Raw genomic sequence first — 20,592 nt, 5'->3', positions numbered from 1 at the left:
CTTTGTTTTATACTGAAGGTCATAGTCGTTTCTCAGCCATACCAGTATTGCCTATGACTTTATTTGCACTTGGCACCTTCCAGGGCCCAGGAGTTATTGGTGTTTTCTTGCCTGGAGAGCTACACCCAGGTTTGGACCCTCCGGGCTCCTTGCTCCCGTCAGCTGCCTCTCGTTCTCTCCCTCTGTGACCTTCTGTCTTGTTTAAAACCGCTCTCTCTTCAGGCTCCCGCTTCAGCTTCTTTTCTGATACTTGAACATTTTCTCCTGTTTTATCTTTACTAAAACTCGCTTCTCCTGTGATTGCTTTCTCTCCTTTTTCATTTTCAGACACTGCTTTACTAGTAGTGTGATTAGTCTTTTTGGATGAAAGAGGCTTTTCCTCTACTCTTTTGCCCTTTTTCTCTGGAGACCTGGTTCTGCTCGATCCCAGCTGACTCTGCTTTGCTTCTTTCCTGGCGGCACCTGACTTTTCTTTCCTGGCAGCATCACTGTTAGCGTGGCCTGTTCTTTGACTCTCCCCTTCTAATGATTTGGCTTCAGCATTCGATAGACCTTTGCTTCCTTCAATTTTTTGCTGCTTCTTGGGGCTGGAAGAACGTCCTCTGCTTTTTCTGCCGTGATCTTGCCCGGAGCCTGCCTTGGTGCTGATCTCACAGCCTCTGTTCTCCCCTTTCCTGGGGCTGTGTGATTGCTCTCGGGGTCTTCTTTTGGGGTCATTTTCTGGATTACTAGCAAGCTTTTCCGAATGCTCCTCTGAATACCGACTGGCTGACTTCTTGGGACTAGCAGATCTACCTCTCCGTGTAACACCGCTTTCTACTTCTAATAGCTTTTTCTTGTCACTGTGCCCAGGACTGTTGGGTGGGTCCCTCTTATTCATATTTTTCTGGAGAAGACACTGTTGCTTTGCTTCAGAGGGATGTTCATTGAAAGTGCTTTTCTTTTCAGGCACAGTGTCCTTTAATTCTTCGGTCTTTTCACATGTCTGGACTCTCATTAAAGATTCTTCTATCACTGGCATGTGAGACTCTTCAAATATGGAAGCAGAATGTGAAGATGGGGGAAATGGTGACTGTTCATCATAAATCACATTTGAAGATGAAGGATTATTAATATCCCAATCACCTAAAAAAGTGATTTGAGTGGACATTATTACATTTTAGAATTATAAATAGGAACAATAAATTTTCAACTTTGACAGCCATTTGAATTGTAGTGACTGCTTAAATAGCTCGAGTGTGAGTATTTTATATAGTTTGTTTACACCTCTCTGCAAAGGCAGATGTGTACAGACATCTATTCATACTTGAAGAGTAGCTTGTGTATGGATAATAAAGTAAGAGTATTCATTTTTCTAATTGTGTATAATTAGTGAGCTAACATGATCTATACATTCTTTATTAGTAAAGCCAAGTCAAAAACTTAGAAGTAATAAAATTGGACCAAATTACTTGGTCCAAGAAGCTTACTGGTTGTCAATGGATACAGCTTAAGGTAACGGCAAGATTACTGATTAATAAAGGAAACCAATCTGTGGTAACCAGAACGTGGTTCACGGGCATTTGTAAATAATTTCCTTGCATTAAGCTGTCAAATTTAATGTCAAAAGGAGACTGAAAAGTGCAGAAGATAGAAATAGATGTATTTAATAGCATCACTTTTAATTAAAAAGAAAACAAAAGAAGGAAGTGATTTACAAGACATGCAAATTTACCAAGTCTTTTTAAGGAAAGACCAAGAAAAGCCCTGAAAGCCTTAATGTTGCTCAGGCTTCACGTAGGAGCACAGACCGGAAGGAGCCAAACCTGAAGAAGGAAGAGAAAAAGCCTAGGACTATGTGAAAAAAAATCAGCGCAGTTAGCAAAGATGTCACTGGGAACATATGATTTACAAGCAGATGGTGGAGGATAAAACAGTCAGAGAATGGTAAGCTGCAAGGGACTGTGGGAGGTTATGTCTACACTTATTCCTCAAAAGCTTGTGGTGGGCTTGGGGGGGTGGGCAAAAGGAGCCGAGTACTGAAATTAGTACTGCCTTTATTTCTAGGATAGTGCATTCAGTTAAAAACAGTGATTTTCAAATATTTCGATATTTTAAATGCTGCGATATTTCAGAAACATACAATGAACCAGAAGAAGCTTAAGATTAGTACAGGAGGGCAGACGTGGCCTCAGGTCTGACTGCTTGTCTCCAGCAACTCGTTTCTGACAAGTGACCAGAGGCCCTGAAGTTTTCATGCTACTTACTCATTAAGATAGAATACTACTATACAGAAATAAATAATATTTCTTGGTAATGCACAATTAGCCAAGGAAGGGAGAATGCTGGGATATTATGAAGAGATTTAAAATGTTTTTCATGACATTTAAATTGTTTGCTTCTAATGTACTTGCTTTTTATAGGCACATTTCTCTGCAAAAGCAACTATGTTTTCTGATGAAAAATCAATTTAAAATATATTTCATTCTAACAAAAGTCTTGCTTGCAGTCACTTGTTTTGTAATACTGTTATGATAATTCTATGTAAGTAGCTTTTGATGGTTCTAGTATTACCCCTGAATTAGCTAATAAAATATCTATCCCCTTCAAATAGACATTGCTTTTTCTTTTGCTCTCTCCCTAATGCACAATTTTTCAGCTACCAGTGGGTTACTTTACTTACCATGGTCAGGTATCAAGCCAGTTCCTGGCCTGAGAAGAAGAAGAACTTTATTTCCACCAGCCTGAATGAGCTCAATTGCTCGAGTATGTGTGATTCCTTGTGTAGGTTCCCCATTGATCTCGACGATCTGGTCCCCAACCTAGACAGGACAGGGACAACATGACACTGTGCAGCCTCTTCACTGCTGCTTCTGTCAACTCTTACGACTATTTCTTTTGTAGAATATTCAACTTACGTACAGAGCTATCATACTGCAGTTGAGGAGAGGACAGATGGTAGAAAAAACCTACATGGGAAGTTTATAGTAAGTCAGGATCTACGTATCTCGAAATGACTCAAATTCTGGGCCCGGTGCAGTGGATCACGCCAATAATCATAGCATTTCGGGAGGTCGAGACAAAATGGTCACTTTTGAGACCAGGAGTTTGAGACCAACATGGCAACACAGCAGGACCTTGTCTCTTCAAGTAAAAATTAGCTGGGCACAGTGATGCATGCTTATGGTCCCAGCTACTCAGGAGGCTGAGGCAGGAGGATCATTTGAGCTCAGATGTTGGAGGTCACAGCGAGCTATATGTAGGGCAATACAGTGAGACTCCAGCTCTTAAAAAAAATTCCACTGTAAGTTAAACAATGGGAGTTGAGCTAAAGTGAAAATGTGAAGTTTCTACAATAATGCAAATGATACCACAAAACTGTATCTGACCATGATACATACTTCCAAATGTGGGTGGAATCTTGAATTTATTTTCTAAAATTGGGACAGATGTTTCCTCATCTTTGAAGCCGCCACTATGTCCTGCCCATGTATTAGGCACTCAGTAAACGACATTTACTGATTAAAATTCTAATCAGCTGGGTGTGGTAGCAAGTGCCAAGAGCCCTAGTCACTTGGGAGGCTGAGGCAGGACGTGCTCTTGAGCCTGGGAGTCTGAAGGTGCCGTGAACTACAAACACCACCGCACTCTAGTCTGGGCAAGAGAATAAGACTGTATCTCCAAACAAACAACCCACAAAGAAAGCCAAATTTAAAAAATTAAGCTTAGAGACTAGATTAATATGAACATGTATTTAAAACCAATAACTAGCATATGCCTAATGTCTTTAGTTTAAAATCATTTCCCAGGAAAATAAAGCTAGGGATCAGAGTAAGGTGCTTCAGTGCCCTTGCTACTTACAAGAAAAAGGAAAACCATGGCGGAGTCTAACTTTCACAAAGAGCCCGATGAAAGGATGACGTTTATGATTCAAGGTGACGTGCAACTCAAGGATCAATTCCAAACAGATGCACTAACAATGGACTCTTACTGACGTTCCTCAAACCAAATATTCCAAAATAAGCCAGAAGTAACACAACAGCAGAGGATTCAGTTCTTTCCCCAAGGCCAGAGAGACAACTCTGTGTCTATGGACACAGCTTGGCACAGTGGTCAGGAACTCACATCTCAGGCCTGGGACTCACATCTCGGCTCTACCTCTTTATACCTGAGAAGTCTCATTTTCCTCATCTGTTAAATGAGAATATTAGTATCTATCTGAGAGTGTTGGGAGGAGTTAATGAGATAAAACACGATTATCCACTTGAAATTACTTTTCAGGTTTTTTTTTTTTTTTTTTTTCAGTCTTGGCCAGGGCCGGGCTTGAACCCACCACTTCCAGTATATGAGGCAGGTGCCCTACTCCTTGAGCCACAGGCGCCGCCCACTTTTCAGATTATTTTAAAGTGCATCATTCTGAAGATTAAACTGTAGACTACACCCCATTCTATACAATGCAAAAGACTTCAACTATGAAATAGAAAATAAAATGTTTTGTTGCATATTTTATTTTAAAAAGTCATACTTTGAGAAATAGGATATCAGAAACAAGACTGATGGATTTAATATATGAAATGAAAGAATATACCTTGAAGAAAACAACAATAGTAAGATAATAATAAAGATAATAGGATAGAGAAAAGTAATAACAATAATTAATGAGAAAGCCTTTACAATCCAGACTTCTCTATAAGCAAATATCTAGATTTCCCCAGATAAGGGATAGAAGAAGGATCATTTCTATGAGGAAATATGGATGACGAGCCAGTACTAGATATATGGTTCTGCTGATAAGAAATGAAAAAGTAGATAGTGTCTGGATCATGCCCTGAGCACATTTTGTGGAATATGATTAGGTCTAGCGTTAATTTCAATTACATTCTTTGGTTTAAATTGCATAAATCTGTACACTTTTTAATTCTTTAGGACAAGAAACTGCAAATAAAACTTGTAATTGAACATATTTGCCACCAGGTGTCATTTTTGTTGAACTTGAAAGTGGGGAGAATACAGGAGAAAAAAAGTTCAATACTGAACTACATACAACTAAAAGGCTCCTCTGAGAGGGAAGTGTAAACATTCTTTTAAAATTTTAGGTTACCTTAAAAATTAAAAACATAGTAATAAGAAAGTGGAGAAAATAGCTTTTGATAAACTATTTATTCCATTGATAAATAGAACAGATAAAGATTCAAATTTAGTTTCGTTTTCCTGAGAGAGAGTCTTGCTTTGTTACCCAGGCTGGAGTGCAGTGGCATCATCATAGCTCACTGCAGCCTCAAACTCCCCGGCTCAAGTGATCCTCCTGCTTCAGCCTCCCTATTTCCTGGGCTACAGGTGTCATGCTCGGCTAATTTTTCTACTTTTTGTGGAGATGGGGTCTCATTTTTACGCAGGCTGTGCTTCTGTATTATTGGGAAATAAAATTACAGGGACAGAGGAAAAGAGAGGGAAAAGAAAGGAATGAAAGGGGGAAAAATAAGAAAAGCAAAAGAAGTCAGAAGAAAAATTAGAAAAAAAGAATGTTTCTTTTCTTTAAAAGTGTTTCTCTCTATATATGTATTTTTTTTTCTTTAGACAGACTCTCACTCTGCTGCCCTGTGTAGAGTGCTGTAGCATCATAGCTCACAACAACCTCAAACTTTGGGCTCAAGAGATCCTCTAGGCTCTAGATCCTGTAGCCTGGCTAGCTGTTCTATTTTTAGTACAGAGGGGGTCCCTCTCTTGCTCAGGCTGATCTCAAACTTCTGAGCTCAAGCAACCTGCCTGCCTCGGCCTCCCAGACTGCTAGGATTATAAGAGCTACCATGCTTGGCTAAAAAGTCAATATATTTTTAGGCAGTCTTAGTAGTTTTTAATCCACGAAAAATGTATTAAGATTTACAAAATAGTTATTTCTAACACATGGCTTACATTATCTTATAACCTGTTATGAAACTGTATGCCTCTCAATGAAATCCAACCCCATCTGGAAACCAGCCAAGGCCTGACACGGTAGAAAGCACAGGGACTGATCCAAGAGGACAGACCTGGGTCACCCCTGGGTCCCACTGTGGCTTTCACAAGCTGGGTGAACTCAGTGAGTGACTCAGTCTTCCCTGAGCCTCAGTTTTAAATCTGTTAAGTGGGCACAATGTCAGTTCCTGCAGAGTTTTTGTGAGACCAAAACTAATGTAGGTGAAAATACCTGTTGCCTGGAAAAATACATATTGCCCAGAGGACAGCAAATTCTCAGTGCTGTCTAAATCTGATTCTGTGCTATGTTAAATATTTCAGTCTGGCACTATTCCCTAATAGAAACCTTTTCTATTCATCTATTGCTAATTCTCATAGCCCAGAACACTCTTTTGTATTTCTCTTCTCTAAATCTCAACTAGATGTTGAGGACTAGTTAAGGCTCACCAAATTCACAGATCCTCTCACTGACTCTCACACCTTTCCATTGGTGTTACGAGTTAACATGACCTTGTTTTCTGAATTATACTATTACACTGTGCCTAATTACCTTATATACCCCTCGTCCTGCCTGCCAGTAATACTTAGCAGGAACTAATTTTAAATACTTTTTAAAAAACCAATTCTCAAAAAGACCCAAAAACCAAAAACAAACAAACTAAAAAAACCAAACCAACAATTCTCTTAGTATCTAGAATTATTATCCATCTATTTTTACTTTTTGGCAAATACCTATGGAAACACTTACTATGAATATTCAAGGCACTATGTCGGGTGCTGGAGACAGTGGAATAATGGGTGAAGGACACAAAGTATCCTCGTCAACCTAAATCAAGGGGCAAGAGGAGACAGGAGGAGGTGGCAGCGAGAATGCGCAGGTGGCTATGTGTACATGGTGGTCAGCTGGACAGACACTCTCTTATCACTTGGGCAGTGGCCACCACAGTAAGTTGCCATCAATACCATTTTACTGAGTACCAGTTATAGCTTTCAAGACCCTTATCATGTTAAGAATTTGATAATTTAATAGCCAGATAAATAAATCTTTGAGAAACTGACTTTTTTAATAGTTTAGAATAGACCTAGATCTAACGGTTAATAGTTTATTTGCTTTATTTTCAAATTCAGAGTTAATTTTTGAAATGAAAGCTTATTTAATCACTAAATTCTAACATTTCTGCCCATTTGTACGGCATCCTTTAAAGTTGGACTTGTTTTTCTTGCATGAAGACCTATTTGCCTTTTATTTGTTTGGTAAGATTTGTGGATCTTATGTAATTGAATTTTTGTGAAAATATATACAATGGGAGATTAAAAAAAAAGATTTAAAGTACCCGAACAGATTTTGTGTGTGTGTGTGTGTAAGAGACAGAAAGAAAAAGATAAAGGATCACGAAAACCAGGCATAAGTATGCCATCCTCTATAAAAAATGCTCTGATTAAAACTTCAAGGGCTGGGCACAGTGGCTTATACCTGTGATCCCACCACTTTGGGAGACCAAGACAGGAGGCTGGATGTTAGGAGTTCAAGACCAGCCTTGGCAACACAGTGAGACCCTGTCTGTACAAAAAAAAAATGTTAAAAATTAGCTGAGCCTGGTGGCACACACCTATAGTCCTGGCTAATCAGGCTGTTGAGGCGAGAAGAGGCTCAGGCCCAGAAGTTTGAGGTTACAGTGAGCTATCATCAGCCTGGTTGACAAAAGTGAGGCCCTGTCTCTTAAAAACACCCCCCCCCCCAAAAAAAAACAACAACCCAAAAGACCTTTAAGAAGATGACTTGGGCCAAGCATTCCAAGTAGTATGCAGAGGGCCTGCAGTTTGCAGACGAGGAAACAGAGATTCAGAGACATTACCTGAGCGTGCACAGCTACAGGATGGCAGAAGGGGGTTTGATCCTGTGTCTGACTTTCAGATCCTTGTTCTCTTCACACTCTCTAATAGTCTTCATGAGAAACTGAGGCTGGGCCCAGCAGTTCTGGATCAGCTGTACCGGCCCCATTTGGCTCCTGGCTCTGCCTTCTCTCCCTGCCTGCTTCCTTTACCCTCTCCAGCCCACTCATGAGAGGCCTGGCTCAGAGTTCAGCGCTCAGCCCACTATTCTCCAAATCTTTAGTGATTTTATCCATAACAAAGGTTTGGAATCATCACCTCTGAGCAGTGTCACAATCTGCGTCTCTACCACGAGTTCAATTGCCTGCTAAACATTTACAGCTGCTGGGACTAGCCAGGCTTCCGCCTCAACATCTTTGCTACGTCCTTTCTCCCCCAGGCCTCCCGACTGGTTTTTCACAGTACAGACAGGGCAAGCCTCTGAGTCATCCTCATCCTGTTCCTTCGTCCTCATCTAGCCCAGCGCTTCCTCACTGACAGCTGCTCTCACATGCGTCTCCATCTTCCATCCCCAGTACCGCCACTGCTGCCTGCACACATTACAGCTGCCATTTCCCCTCCTCCATCCCGCTCACCACTAACACCCGGATTGTTACCAGCAGGTTGCTATGAGGGAAACTCTGGCTCAAAAGCCTTCTGAGGTTTCCCACTGTCGACACCTTCATGCTGGTGACACACCTACTTTCATATGCTCACTTTCCTCTCTATCCCTATGCGTTTTGAAATAAAATCTAGGTAACTCAAACCACTTGAAGTTCTCTATACATGATTTATCCTTCCCTAGTCTTACCCCACTGCTTGCTTCTTCAGCCTGGGAAGTTCTCTCTCCTTAATCTCTCTTTATAAATCCTACACACCTTTCAATGCCACCTAGTCCACAAAGTCTTCTCTAGTCACCTCCTTTGAACTTGTGTATATGCTGGTCATATTTTTTGTGGGGGGAGGGATGGTCATTTTGAATATAGCATCCTATTTCTTTTTGTTGTTGTTGCAGTTTGGCCAGGGCTGGGTTCGAACCCGGCACCCTCGGCTTACGGGGCTGGCGCCCTGCCCACTGAGCCACAGGCACCGCCCGAGTATTCTATTTCTTTTGATCGTCTCTCTCCCAACTGGCTCAGCACCAGGCAGAAGCCTTGGGTAGTATAAACACTCAACACATGCAAACGAGTAATGGGAGGGAAATTTCAAAACTGCAATCATCAGAAGCCTTTTACAATCATTATTAGAACATACTACCTAATAATTCACCAGGATCGGGTGCTTTTACAATTGGTTTACTTAGTTAAAAGTTAAGGGGGAAAAAAAAGTTCCCCTTCCCTGATGCCTACTGGTGGCAGGGAAAGGAAATGCAAAATTCTATTGGGTAGCAGGAGGAAGGTTATCTAGAACTTAAAAATTTGAATATCAGTGAACTAACTATTTTTAACAAATTGAGGACAGCAACTGTTTTCTCCATAAGATTCCTCTTTAATTAATATCTAGAGAAGTAGGGAAAATGTCTTATGTAGCTCTATAAACAATCATCAGGGCTTAGAAAAACAAAATTGATAAACGTTTGCCTTTTAGATTCTAGTGATAGAAAACCCTGCTTCTTAGATTCAGGAGGTTTCTACATTCTCTTTAAATGAATTATTTTCAGAAGTTTCCAGTCTAGAGCCAGAACCTCAGTTAACGGACAGGAGTCAACTCACATGAATTCTGCCGTCTTTGATGGCAGGACCGTCCTCAGCGAGACGAAGGATGAACAGCCCCATGTTATATTCCTTTCCACCTCGGAGGCTGAACCCAAAGCCCCGGGGGCCTCTCTCCAGCTCTACTGGGTAACAACCAAGGCTCTAGAGAGAAGTGTAAGAAAAACAAGTTCTTGCAGATTGCTTTGTTTATATTTGGAAGAAACACTATTTTTATAGCTGGGAGAAATCATTTCTACTCTCAATATTTATTTCTATATCATGAGGAAGGAATGTAAGTTTTGGTTGAAGGCCTACTTAATTTTATAAATGCAGCCTAAATTAATCTAAGGATGATGCATCTTCTCTCCTAGTTGATCAATGTGCAATGGAATAATCAGAGAACATGATTTTGGAAAATGCTTCCTTTACGTGTATTTTGAAGTAAGGAACCTGTGGCCTTGGGGTCCATATGCCCTTCTGGATCTTTGAATGAGGCCCTCTGACCGAATCTAGATTTTATTAAAAGGATTTATTCAATAAACAAACAAAAATGTCCTGCTTTAACTATATTCACGTCTAAGTACTTAACTAAGTGTTCAGATTTTCCTACTTATAAGGCGAACTTTTCTTTCACTCTTTATGTTTTCTCATGGAAGCTAGCAGAATGCCAAACACAAAGTAGGTCTTCCAGAATTATTCATTTTGGAAACAATTCACGTGAACTGATTTGCAATCAAAATTTGCCAGTGTCAGTGATACAGCAACTCAAAGCATCAGTCCACGTGTAGGGGCACATCTGGTTACCTGGTTGTGCCGACTGCCTACAACTGAAATCACTGCCGTGTCAGGCTGGGCGAGGTGTTTGTGGTCTGACCACGAATGTCTGTAAGAAGCGGAGACCTCCTTTCCAATTTCGCCTTCTAGGATATTTCTACGAGAGAGAGAAATCAAGTCATGCTCTGAACTGAGAAAATGAAAAACAGTCCAAAAGTAAAGGCAGATGGATTTATTTTCGTTTAAAAGCTAAACATTGCCATTCTTCTTCTGAAAAACACCTATGAAGATAAACTACATCTAGAACTCGAGAGATGCGAGGAAAAACCTGGATGCTATTACCGCCAACATCCCTTAAAGTCTGTCAGTATCCCAATTTTTTTTAAGGGCACCTCTGAGTGCAGTTTACATCAAGGAAAACTGTCCTCAAGTAACTGAACCAGAGGGCAGATGAGGTGACCTTGTCACAGTGAGAAATGACTCTCCAGGAGCACCAACACCTATGATGATGCTGAATTTCTGGAAATCTAGGTTTGGTTTCATAGCTGATATTAAACAAAAGAAGAAAGAAATGTGTCCAAGATACTGCTCTGCTCGGATGGTCTGAGATGATGGCAGTCCACATGGGACCAGGGCCTCCCTCCCCAAACTGTGAGGACCAAGAGTGCAAGAGCCAGAGGCCACGTCACTTCCTTCTAGGCCTCACCTGTCAGGCTTGATCGGATAATTACAATGTGCCCACAATGAGGCCTGGGAAGAGGGAGGAAGGAATTAAGGGTGGAGAGAATAGGGAAGGAACTTGAGGGAGAGACAGACAAGCATTCTCACTGTGACCTCAACAGCTGGCTTCTGCACAACTGCAACGGAGTGGGGTAGGTTATGAAGAGAGGAGAGATGAGAAGAACAGCCCCACCTGTCCCCAGGGATGTGGTTGGCCTGAGCCTGTCCCATGGACCTGTGCTGCAAGGCTGGGCTTTGCCTGGCTGAGTTTGTTCCGGATGGTGGACCATGATGATCTGTTCAAATGAGAAAGAACAGAAATAAGCACTTTTACATAAAAACATGAAGGCCAGTGGCTCTAAGCAACTGAGACAGTAACACGTGCTTATTGCTCTCCCGATGTTGGTGACTTTAGCACCAACAGCACCACTGTCAGCTGTCTGGGACTGAAACATTAACAACTTTTTCCCTGTGGTTTTGGTCAATATTTCTGTTTCAGAAGAACAGGAGTCACATTCCTCCTTCCCCACTTTCACCTTTGCTTTGGTCATCCATACAACATGAAAACCAGAAATGAAGATATTCGATACCATTTATCTAGAAGACAGAGCTCCAGGAATTATCTTGCAACCTCTTCTATGAGTTTCCACAGCACACTTCTCATGATTGGTAAACCATTCTAGATAACAAAGAGAGTCTCAGGAACGTTGGGGCATGGAGGCCCCTCTGCAAGCTACACGAATGTCTTCGAACCTGCATCTTTAATAGAGGAGTAATTATTCTGCCTGACACTGAGTCCCAAAGACGAGTCTACATTTCATAGCGAGGCACAGTAACTGCCTGCATTTGAGCTCGATGGCAAGTCACAGAAAAGGATAGTTAAAAGAGATTTTTAAGGCTGTCAGACTCATCTTTTTAAAGCTGAAATTCTGGAACATTTTACTCTGTCCAAATATCAAAGCACAGCATATTTAAAATACCAAAGACGGGAGCACAGCTTAGTGACTAAGATCATAAACTCCGGAGGAAGGTGGATGGGGCTTGAGCCTGTCCCTATCACGTACCAGCTGTGTGTTCTCGAGAAAATTCGTTATCTTCTCTACGCTCCCCCAAAAGAGGACTTATTGTTACCTCATTGGGTTACTGTTTCAAATGAGCTTACAATGTGCCTGCTTATCATAGTCCCTGGCATATAATATTCACAATATAAAAGTTCCTGTTATAACCATCATCATGTCAAAACGATAGACTGCACTTGGGGCTCTATTTCTCCATAAGTATGTATCTAAAATATCTACTTCACTTTCAAAAGTCTTTGACGTGGAGGCCATTTTAGGTTAGAAGGTCTGGAAAGTGCTATCAGTTGAATCTTGGAATATAATGGAGATAGACAAGGTCTGATATTAAAGATAAGAGGTGAATGTCAGGGAGCAATTTCTGTTGAGAAATCTGGAGCTTCAGGCTTTTCTATGTGCACCACTATTTCACGGCTTGCATTAAGTTATTCTTTTTCAAAGTTCTATAGGACTTCAAACTGCTAAATAGATTAGGAAATTCTTGTATCTGGAAACTAGAGAGTGCTCTAAAAACACAGGAAAAAGACTAAGAAGTGGCAGAAGGACGGAGAAATGGTATATGGCAGGCCAGGTGGCCCTGAGGACTTCTGATGCTCTCCGTGTGCGTGCTGACATGGGCCTCAAAAATGTGCACCAGACCCCAGGGGTAGGACGAGCCATCGGACCATGACTCACCCAGGATTGTGTTTCTGCCTTCAAGTCAAGTATCCCAGGAAGGGAGGAGGGGGCTAGAGTAGGTAATGAACCTTTTCTTGGGGAGGGGGAGTGACCTGGAAATTTGTTTTTCTTTCATTACCTGTATCTACACTCGGGTGTCCATTACAGAGCTGAATACTTTCTGTGACTGTAAATTCATGGCTGCTCTTAAGGGGATAGAAACTGATGGGGAAAATTATGTCTATCAAAAAGATGGCTGGAGATTCCTCTGTGTGAGTCCAGTTTAGGTATCCATCAGCTTTGGGCTTGGCTGTAGTAATAATGTGTGAGTACCAAGAGCAAGTCAATGTAATAATCTGATCAAGTTTTCTTCTAGCTTCCCTTGAAGTTGAGAGATATCACTTCTAGGCAAAATGTACCACCAGTTGGTGCTTACTTTTTAAGACACATGTGTTTTTCTTGTGCTCATCCAGGTGAAATAAAGAGTTTCTACCATTGATATTCTTTTCATTTCTAGTCCTTCAACCAATGCTACCTGGCTTCTCCAATTTATTTCTGTTATAAGCTATATTACTTAGCAAAATTAAATATTTACTCCATGATGTCAAGAAGGCCTATGTTCTTTCTGAATTTTATCTGAAAATTCTTAAAATAGTAAAGCAGCGGTTTAAGTGTCTCTTCCTGCTGGGGATTCTGTGAGCAAGGCACCTCTCATTTTACTGCACTTTCTGCTCCATCGTGCTTTGTAGATGCCTCCAAAGTCTGTAAAAGCTACAGGCTTGTTGGGCGGTGCCTGTGGCTCAGTGGGTAGGGCGCTGGCCCCATATACCGAGGGTGGTGGGTTCAAACCCAGCCCGGTGGCCAAACTGCAACAAAAAGTAGCCGGGTGTTGTGGCGGGCGCCTGTGGTCTCAGCTACTGGGGAGGCTGAGGAAAGAGAATCGCCTAAGCCCAGGAGTCGGAGGTTACTGTGAGCTGTGATGCCACGGCATTCTACCAGGGGTGATAAAGTGAGACTCTGTCTCTACAAAAAATAAAAGAAGAAGAAGAAGCTACAGGCTGTGGCGAGCCTGTGTCGAACAAGTTGTCAGCACCACTTTTCCACAGCATGCACTCACTTTCATGTTTCAATAACCAATATTTTGGTTATTCTTGTGATACTTTAACTTTTCCATCATTATTGTATATGTTCTGGTGACCTGCGATTAGCAATCTTTCATCTTTATGTTCCTGTATGCACTAGAAACTCCCATGAGTTCTTGCACATTTGCTTGCCAGGTATGTCAATTTCAAGTTATTTTCTCCAGCTGTTTTTGGGCACCATGAATACACCCCTCTCGGATGGTGAACTTAACTGATGAGTGCTGTGTGTGTTCTGAATGCTCCGCTTTCCCATCTCTCCCTGTCCTCAGGCCTCCCTATTCGCTGAGACCCAGCAATGTTGAAATTAGGCCAACTCATAACCCTACAGTGGCCTCTAAGTGTTCAGATAAAAGAAGAGTCACACATCTTTCACTTTAAATCAAAAGTTAGAAATGATGAAGCTAAGGAAGGCACCTCGAAAGCCAAGACCGGCTGAACGCTAGGCCTCTTGCACCAAACCTCTAGCCAAGTTATGAATGCAAAGGAAAAGCTCTCAAAAGAAATTAAAAATTCTACTCCAATGGACATAAGAATGATAAAAAAGTAAACAGCTCTATTGCCGATAAGGAGAAAGTTTTAGTGGTCTAGTTTAAAGATCAAACCAGCCACAGCCACAATATTCTCCTAAGTCAAAGCCTAATTCACAGGAAGGCCCTAAATCTCTTCAATTCTGTGAAAGCTAAGAGAGGTGAGAAAGCTGTAGAAGGAAAGTTTGAAGCTAGAACTGGTTTTAGGCAAAAGGCTGTCTCTAGAACATGAAAGTACAAGGTGAAGCAGCAAGGGCCGACACGGAAACTTAGCAAGTTATCCAGAAGATGTCATCAGGTAAGGATGAAGGTGGCTACATTAAACCACAGATTTTCAATGAAGATGAAACAGTCGTCTATTAGAAGATGCCTTCTAGGACCCTCGTAGCTAGAAGGAAGGTGTCAGTGCCTGGCTTCAAAGCTCCAAAGCACAGGCTGACTTTACCGTTAGGGGCTAGCACAGCAGGTGACTTTAGGTGGAAGCCAACTCTCATTTACCACTCCCAAATTTTAAAGCCCTTAAGAATTATGCTAAATCTATACTTCCAGCGCTTTAAAAATGGAACAACAAAGTTTGCATGGCAGCACATCTGTTTACAGGACGGTTTACTAAATATTTTAAACTCACTGTTAAGACCTACTGCTCAATCCTCTCAAAATATTACTGCTCACTGACAGTGCATGATCCTGGTCACCCAAGATCGCTGATGGAGATGTACAAGGGCATGGATGTTGTTTTCATGCCTGCTAACCCAGCATCGGTTCTGTTGAGCACGGATCAAGGGGTAATTTTGACTTTCAAGTCTTATTATTTAAGAAATACATTATGTAAGGTTACAGCTTCCACAGACAGTAATTTTTCTATGGATCTGGGCAAAGTAAATGGAAAACCTTTTGGAAAGGATCCACCATTCTTGATGACACTAAGAAGCTTTGTGATTCATGGGGAAGAGGTCAAAATACCAACATCAATAGGAGTTTGGAGGAAATTTTATTTGTTTGTTTCGAGACAGTGTCTTGCTCTGTTGCCCAGGTGAGGGTGGATGATCAAAGCTCACTGTAACCTCACACTCCTAGGCTAGAGGGATCTTCCCGCCCTACCACCCAAGTATTGGGGAGTACAGGTGCATGCCTCCATCCCTGATTCATTTTTAAAATTTTTTGTAGAGATGGGTTTTTGTTATGTCGGCCTTGAATTCCTGGCCTCAACTGATTCTCCTACTTCAGCTTCCCAAAGTGCTGGGAATTACGGGTATGAGTCACTGTACCCGGCAAGTTTAGAAGAATTTGATTCTAATCCTCACGGACGACTTTGAGAGATTTGAGCCTTCAGTGGAGGAAGTAACAGCAGATGTGATGGAAATAGCAAGAAAACTAGAAGAAGAACTGGAGCCTGAAGATGGGATGAGCAGAGAAAGGGGTTTCTTGAGATGGAATCTGTTCCTGGTGAAGATGCTGCGAACACTGTTGACATGACAACAAAGGAGTCAGAGCATCATATAAACTCAGTTAATAAAGAAGGAGCGGAGTTTGAGAGCACTGACTTCAATTCTGAAAAGAAGTTGTACTGTAGGTGAAATGCTGTCAATCAGCATCACAGGTTGCAGAGGAATCTCTGTGAAAGGAAGGGTTAATCAATGTGGTAAACTTCGTTTTTGTCTTCTTTTAAGAAATTGTCACAGCCACCCCAATCTTCAACAACCACCACTCTGATCAGTCAGTGGCCATTAACATCAAGGCAAGACTCTCCACCAGCAAAAAGATTACAACTCACTGAAGGCTCAGATGATGGTCACCACATTTTAGCAATAAAGTATTTTAAAATTTAGGAATGTGGATAGACATACATATATATATGTATGTATGATGCCACTGCATACTTAATAGACTATAGTATACATGCAACTTTTATACGCACTGGGGAGCCAAAAGACTTCTGAGTTGTTTTATTGCAATATTTGCTAGCTGATAGTGCTCTGGAACTTCTAGATACTGGAACCCCCAATATGTCTGAGGTCTGTGTGTGCTCAAGAGAAAGTGTATTATCAAGATGTAAACACAGAAATCACAGTTAAACTATAGTAATAAACATTATAAGGTATTGATAATCCTCCTTCCCTACAGTAAACAAGAACACTGTGAGAAAATTTCTAAGACGCCATGAAAGGACATAGGTGGAATGACTTTAATATGTACAGATATAAATTCTTCCACAGCAGCACCTGTGGCTCAAAAGAGTAGGGCGCTGGCCCCATATGCCGGAGGTGGCAGGTTCAAACCCAGCCCCGGCCAAAAAAAAAAAAAATACACTGGGCGGCGCCTGTGGCTCAGTCGGTAAGGCGCCAGCCCCATATACCGAGAGTGGAGGGTTCAAACCCGGCCCCGGCTGAACTGCAAACCAAAAAATAGCTGGGCGTTGTGGCGGGCGCCTGTAGTACTTGGGAGGCTGAGGCAAGAGAATCGCTTAAGCCCGGGAGTTGGAGGTTGTGGTGAGCTGTGTGATGCCACGGCACTCTACTGAGGGCGATAAAATGAGACTCTGTCTCTACAAAAAAAAAAAAAAAAAAAAATACACATATATATATAAATTCTTCCAAAGTTAATATATATGTGTGTGTGTATGTCTGCATTACTTACTTGTTGAATTGTAAGATTTCTTTACATATTGTGTATGTATATTACTTAGATATATGTATATTATTTATCCAAATAAAACTATAGCTGCATTTTTTTTGAAGAGCTTAATAATTTGCTCTAAAATTTTGTCTAAAAGAGTTCCATGAATATCTAGTTACATTCAGAGGGAAAGATAGACAAGTCTGCCATAAAAGACAGAACTTAAACTTTCAGAATAAAAAAAATACAATATATACATTTATATAAAAATGATACGAAAAATATCATTGATAAAAAAATACTGAATATTTCTATATGGATCATGCACACCGTGGGTGCAGGTGCTTTATTAACTGAGTTTCTGTAATGTATCTTTTGTTGTCATCTCAGCGGTGTTCACAGCATGTTTCACCAGGAGTAGATTCCACCTTAAAGAAACCACTTTCTTTTCTATTTAGGTAAGCAAAGATATGTATATATCTCATCAGCCAAAGGACAAATAAACCAATAGAACAGAACAGAGAGTTGTGGAGATTCATTTTGCAAGGGGAAGTTAATACCCAGGATAGAAAGCATCCCAAGTCGATTGGGAAAAGCAGTGCTATGTAACAGCTGGTATTAAAAAAACTGACTCATGATAGGAAAAAAAAAATGGATCCCTCCTTAAACTATACTCAAGGGTTGGCTTCAGATGGATTAAAGACCTAAATGTGAAAAACAAAATTATAAATCTAGTAGGAGTTTACGTAAGAGAAAATCTCTGTGATGTGGGGTAAAAGGATGACCTAAGTTAAGTAAAACCTAAGCCATAGGTTAAAACTGACAAATCTGATTACCTCGAAATAAGAATTTCTATATAATGTAGGGTACCATGATCAAACTTAACATTCAGATGACAGGAAAAGACGTGTGCATTTTCTAAAACAAAATTAGATGAGTTTCTATATGAATCATGAGGAACTAAATATCAACAGGAAAAAGAAATCCCACAAGAAAAATGAGTGAAGGAGACGAACAGGTAATTCATACACACACAAAAACAATCTCAAGCATATGAAGAGATGCTCAAATTCATGGGTAATCAGAGAAATGCCAATTAAGTAACAATGAGATAACACTTTTGTGCTTCAGAGCAGCAATTGAAAAGCTGCTAATGCCAAGTACCGGCAGGGATATAAAGGTATAAGCACCCTCAGTGCTTTGCTGGTGGGAGCAGAGATGGATGCAGCAATTACGGAGAACAACCTGACAATACTAGTTAATCACATGTATCTGCTTTCATCAAGTGATTTCACTCACAGAAATTATGTCACTTTTTTTTTTTTTTTTTTTTTTTTGCAGTTTTTGGCCAGGGCTGGGTTTGAACCCACCGCCTCTGGCATATGGGACCAGCGCCCTACCCCTTTGAGCCACAGGTGCCGCCCTATGTCACTTTTTGAAATTTATTTTTATTTTTTTAGAGATAGGGTCTTGCTATCAGGCTGGCCTCAAACTTCTAGGTCCAAGAGATCCTCCTGCCTCAGCCTCTTGAATAGCTGGGACTACAGGTGTGCCCCACCGTGCCCAGCTTCTCATGCTGTTCTTTGAAGTACACATTCAAGAATTAGTACCAAAGAATTATTTGTGATATTGTGGAATTGGAGGCAATATGATTGTCTACAGGGAAATAGATAGGTCATATGTAGTAAATACGTATTACAGAAAACTGTCAGGCATTTAAAAGCAATCTATTATGTTCACCCAGCAATATGAATAAATCTTAAAGCACATGAAGCTATAATATCAAAGTGTAAGGAACCACCAAAAAAAAAAAAAAGGAATTGGATTTCATCAGCATTCAATGTTTGTATATTAAAGGACAGTAACAAGAAAGTAAAAAGACAACTTCAGAGTGGGAAGAAAATATTTGCAAACCATATATTTGATAGAGGTCTAGTATTCAGAATATGTAAAGAAATCTTACAATTCAATAATAAAAAAGACAACTGAGTCATAAATGGGCAAAGGATTCAAACAGACATTTCTCCAGATCAGATCCATGAACAGTCAGTAGGCACATGAAAAGATGTCCAACAGCATCAGCCATCAGGAATGCTGATCAAAACCCCATGGGACAGCGCTGCAGCCACACCAAGGTGGCTGGAAACAAGCCCCTGGTATAGAAAATCCCAGGTCCTGGATGGAGTCGGAACACATTCTTCTTAGAAAAGTATCACAAGAATAGAAAAAAAAGGATCCCATGTACTCAGTACTAATATGAAAACAACACATAAATAACCACAAGCCCACAGGAAAGGAAACCACAAGGATAGTCTAGCCAGGGGGAGGGGACAGGAAGGAAGAGGAGGAGAGAGGGAGGGTGGTTGGTGGGATCTCACCTACTGTGCACAGTGTAAGGTGTTCAGCAAGCACCCTGGGTGACAAAGTCAACTGCAGCCTGAACTTCACCTTAGAAATGAAAACAGTGTAACATTTGTACCCTCATATCAACCTGAACTTAAAAAAAGAAAAGAAGGCTCTGCGCCCGCAGCACAGTGGTTAACAGTGATTACAGCACCGGCCACATCCACCGAGGCTGGCGGGTTCGAACCCAGCCCAGGCCAGCTGAACAACAATGACAACTGCAACAACAAAAAAAATAGCTGGGTGTTGTGGTGGGCACCTGTAATCCCAGCTACTTGGGATGCTGAGGCAGGAGAATCGCTTAAGCCCGAGAGTTTGAGGTTGCTGTGAGCTGTGACGCCACAGCACTCTACTGAGGGCAACATAGTGAGACTCTGTCTCAAAAAAAAAAAAAAAAGTTTACTGGGTGGTGCCTGTGACTCAAAGGAGTAGGGCGCCGGCCCCATATACCAGAGGTGGCAGGTTCTACTGATGGTGACAAAGTGAGACTCTGTCTCCCCCCTGCCAAAAAAAAAGAAAGAAGAAGAAAAAGAAAATGTGAAGTCTGACATCCTAGAAAAAGTGCTACATACCTCATTGCTAAGTCTCACTACAGTCACCTTCGAAGTGCTCTCTTTGGGAAGCTGTGCACCAAGGCCAGTGCCTAGTCCACCCTTCAAAGCAATTTTGGAACTCTTTTCTGGAATGACTTTTAGAGCTATTGCCATGTGGCCCACAAAAACACGTAACAGTAATGAACACCACTCAGCAAGACACTGCCACATGTCAACACAAGCACAGCTGTGAGACCCTGACATACCAGAGTCAGGACACCTTGCCAAGTTGTCTGCACGTACAGTGCTGCCAATGTAAGTGCACAGCGGCGAGCGGGTGAACTTGATGTCTCCGAAGGTCATTCCAGAAAGAGTTCCAAAATTGTTTTGAAGGGCAGACTAGGCACTGGCCTGGTGCACAGCTTCCCAAGGGGAATACTCTGAAGGTGATTGGTGAGACTTAGCAACAAGGTATACAGTGCTTTTTCTAGGATGAATTTGTGAACTTATGGAGTCATTGTCAGACCTCGTATGTGTTGTCAAGGATATGGAGAAAATGGAAGGCTTAATATCGCTGTTAGGAATATATAATAAAATGGCACAGCTGTTGTAGAAAACAGTTTGGCAGTTCTTCAAAAAGTTCA

At 41.3% G+C, this 20,592-nt stretch overlaps 1 protein-coding gene across 3 annotated transcripts in view; it reads right to left on the bottom strand.

Moving 5' to 3' along the window:
* MAGI3 (membrane associated guanylate kinase, WW and PDZ domain containing 3) overlaps positions 1–20,592 on the bottom strand; it is a 287,932-nt gene that overhangs the window by 12,969 nt on the left and 254,371 nt on the right. The window contains exons 17-22 of one of the 3 annotated variants that reach the window (XM_053590926.1): positions 11,188–11,290; positions 10,305–10,431; positions 9,519–9,662; positions 2,663–2,801; positions 1,715–1,805; positions 1,081–1,125 (exon numbers count right to left, since the gene is read on the bottom strand). In XM_053590926.1, the coding sequence (XP_053446901.1) occupies positions 1,756–1,805; positions 2,663–2,801; positions 9,519–9,662; positions 10,305–10,431; positions 11,188–11,290 (563 nt within the window). In that variant the 3' untranslated portion in view covers positions 1,081–1,125; positions 1,715–1,755. Of the gene's footprint in view, positions 1–18; positions 1,126–1,714; positions 1,806–2,662; positions 2,802–9,518; positions 9,663–10,304; positions 10,432–11,187; positions 11,291–20,592 lie in introns of those variants that run through there. The other 2 variants (XM_053590924.1, XM_053590927.1) reach the window with 2 other exon arrangements.

Source organism: Nycticebus coucang, chromosome 5 (assembly GCF_027406575.1).
Source record: "Nycticebus coucang isolate mNycCou1 chromosome 5, mNycCou1.pri, whole genome shotgun sequence".
NCBI lineage: Eukaryota > Metazoa > Chordata > Mammalia > Primates > Lorisidae > Nycticebus > Nycticebus coucang.
Note: the sequence above shows the minus strand (reverse complement) of the source record. Positions and strands in the feature narration are given on the sequence as shown.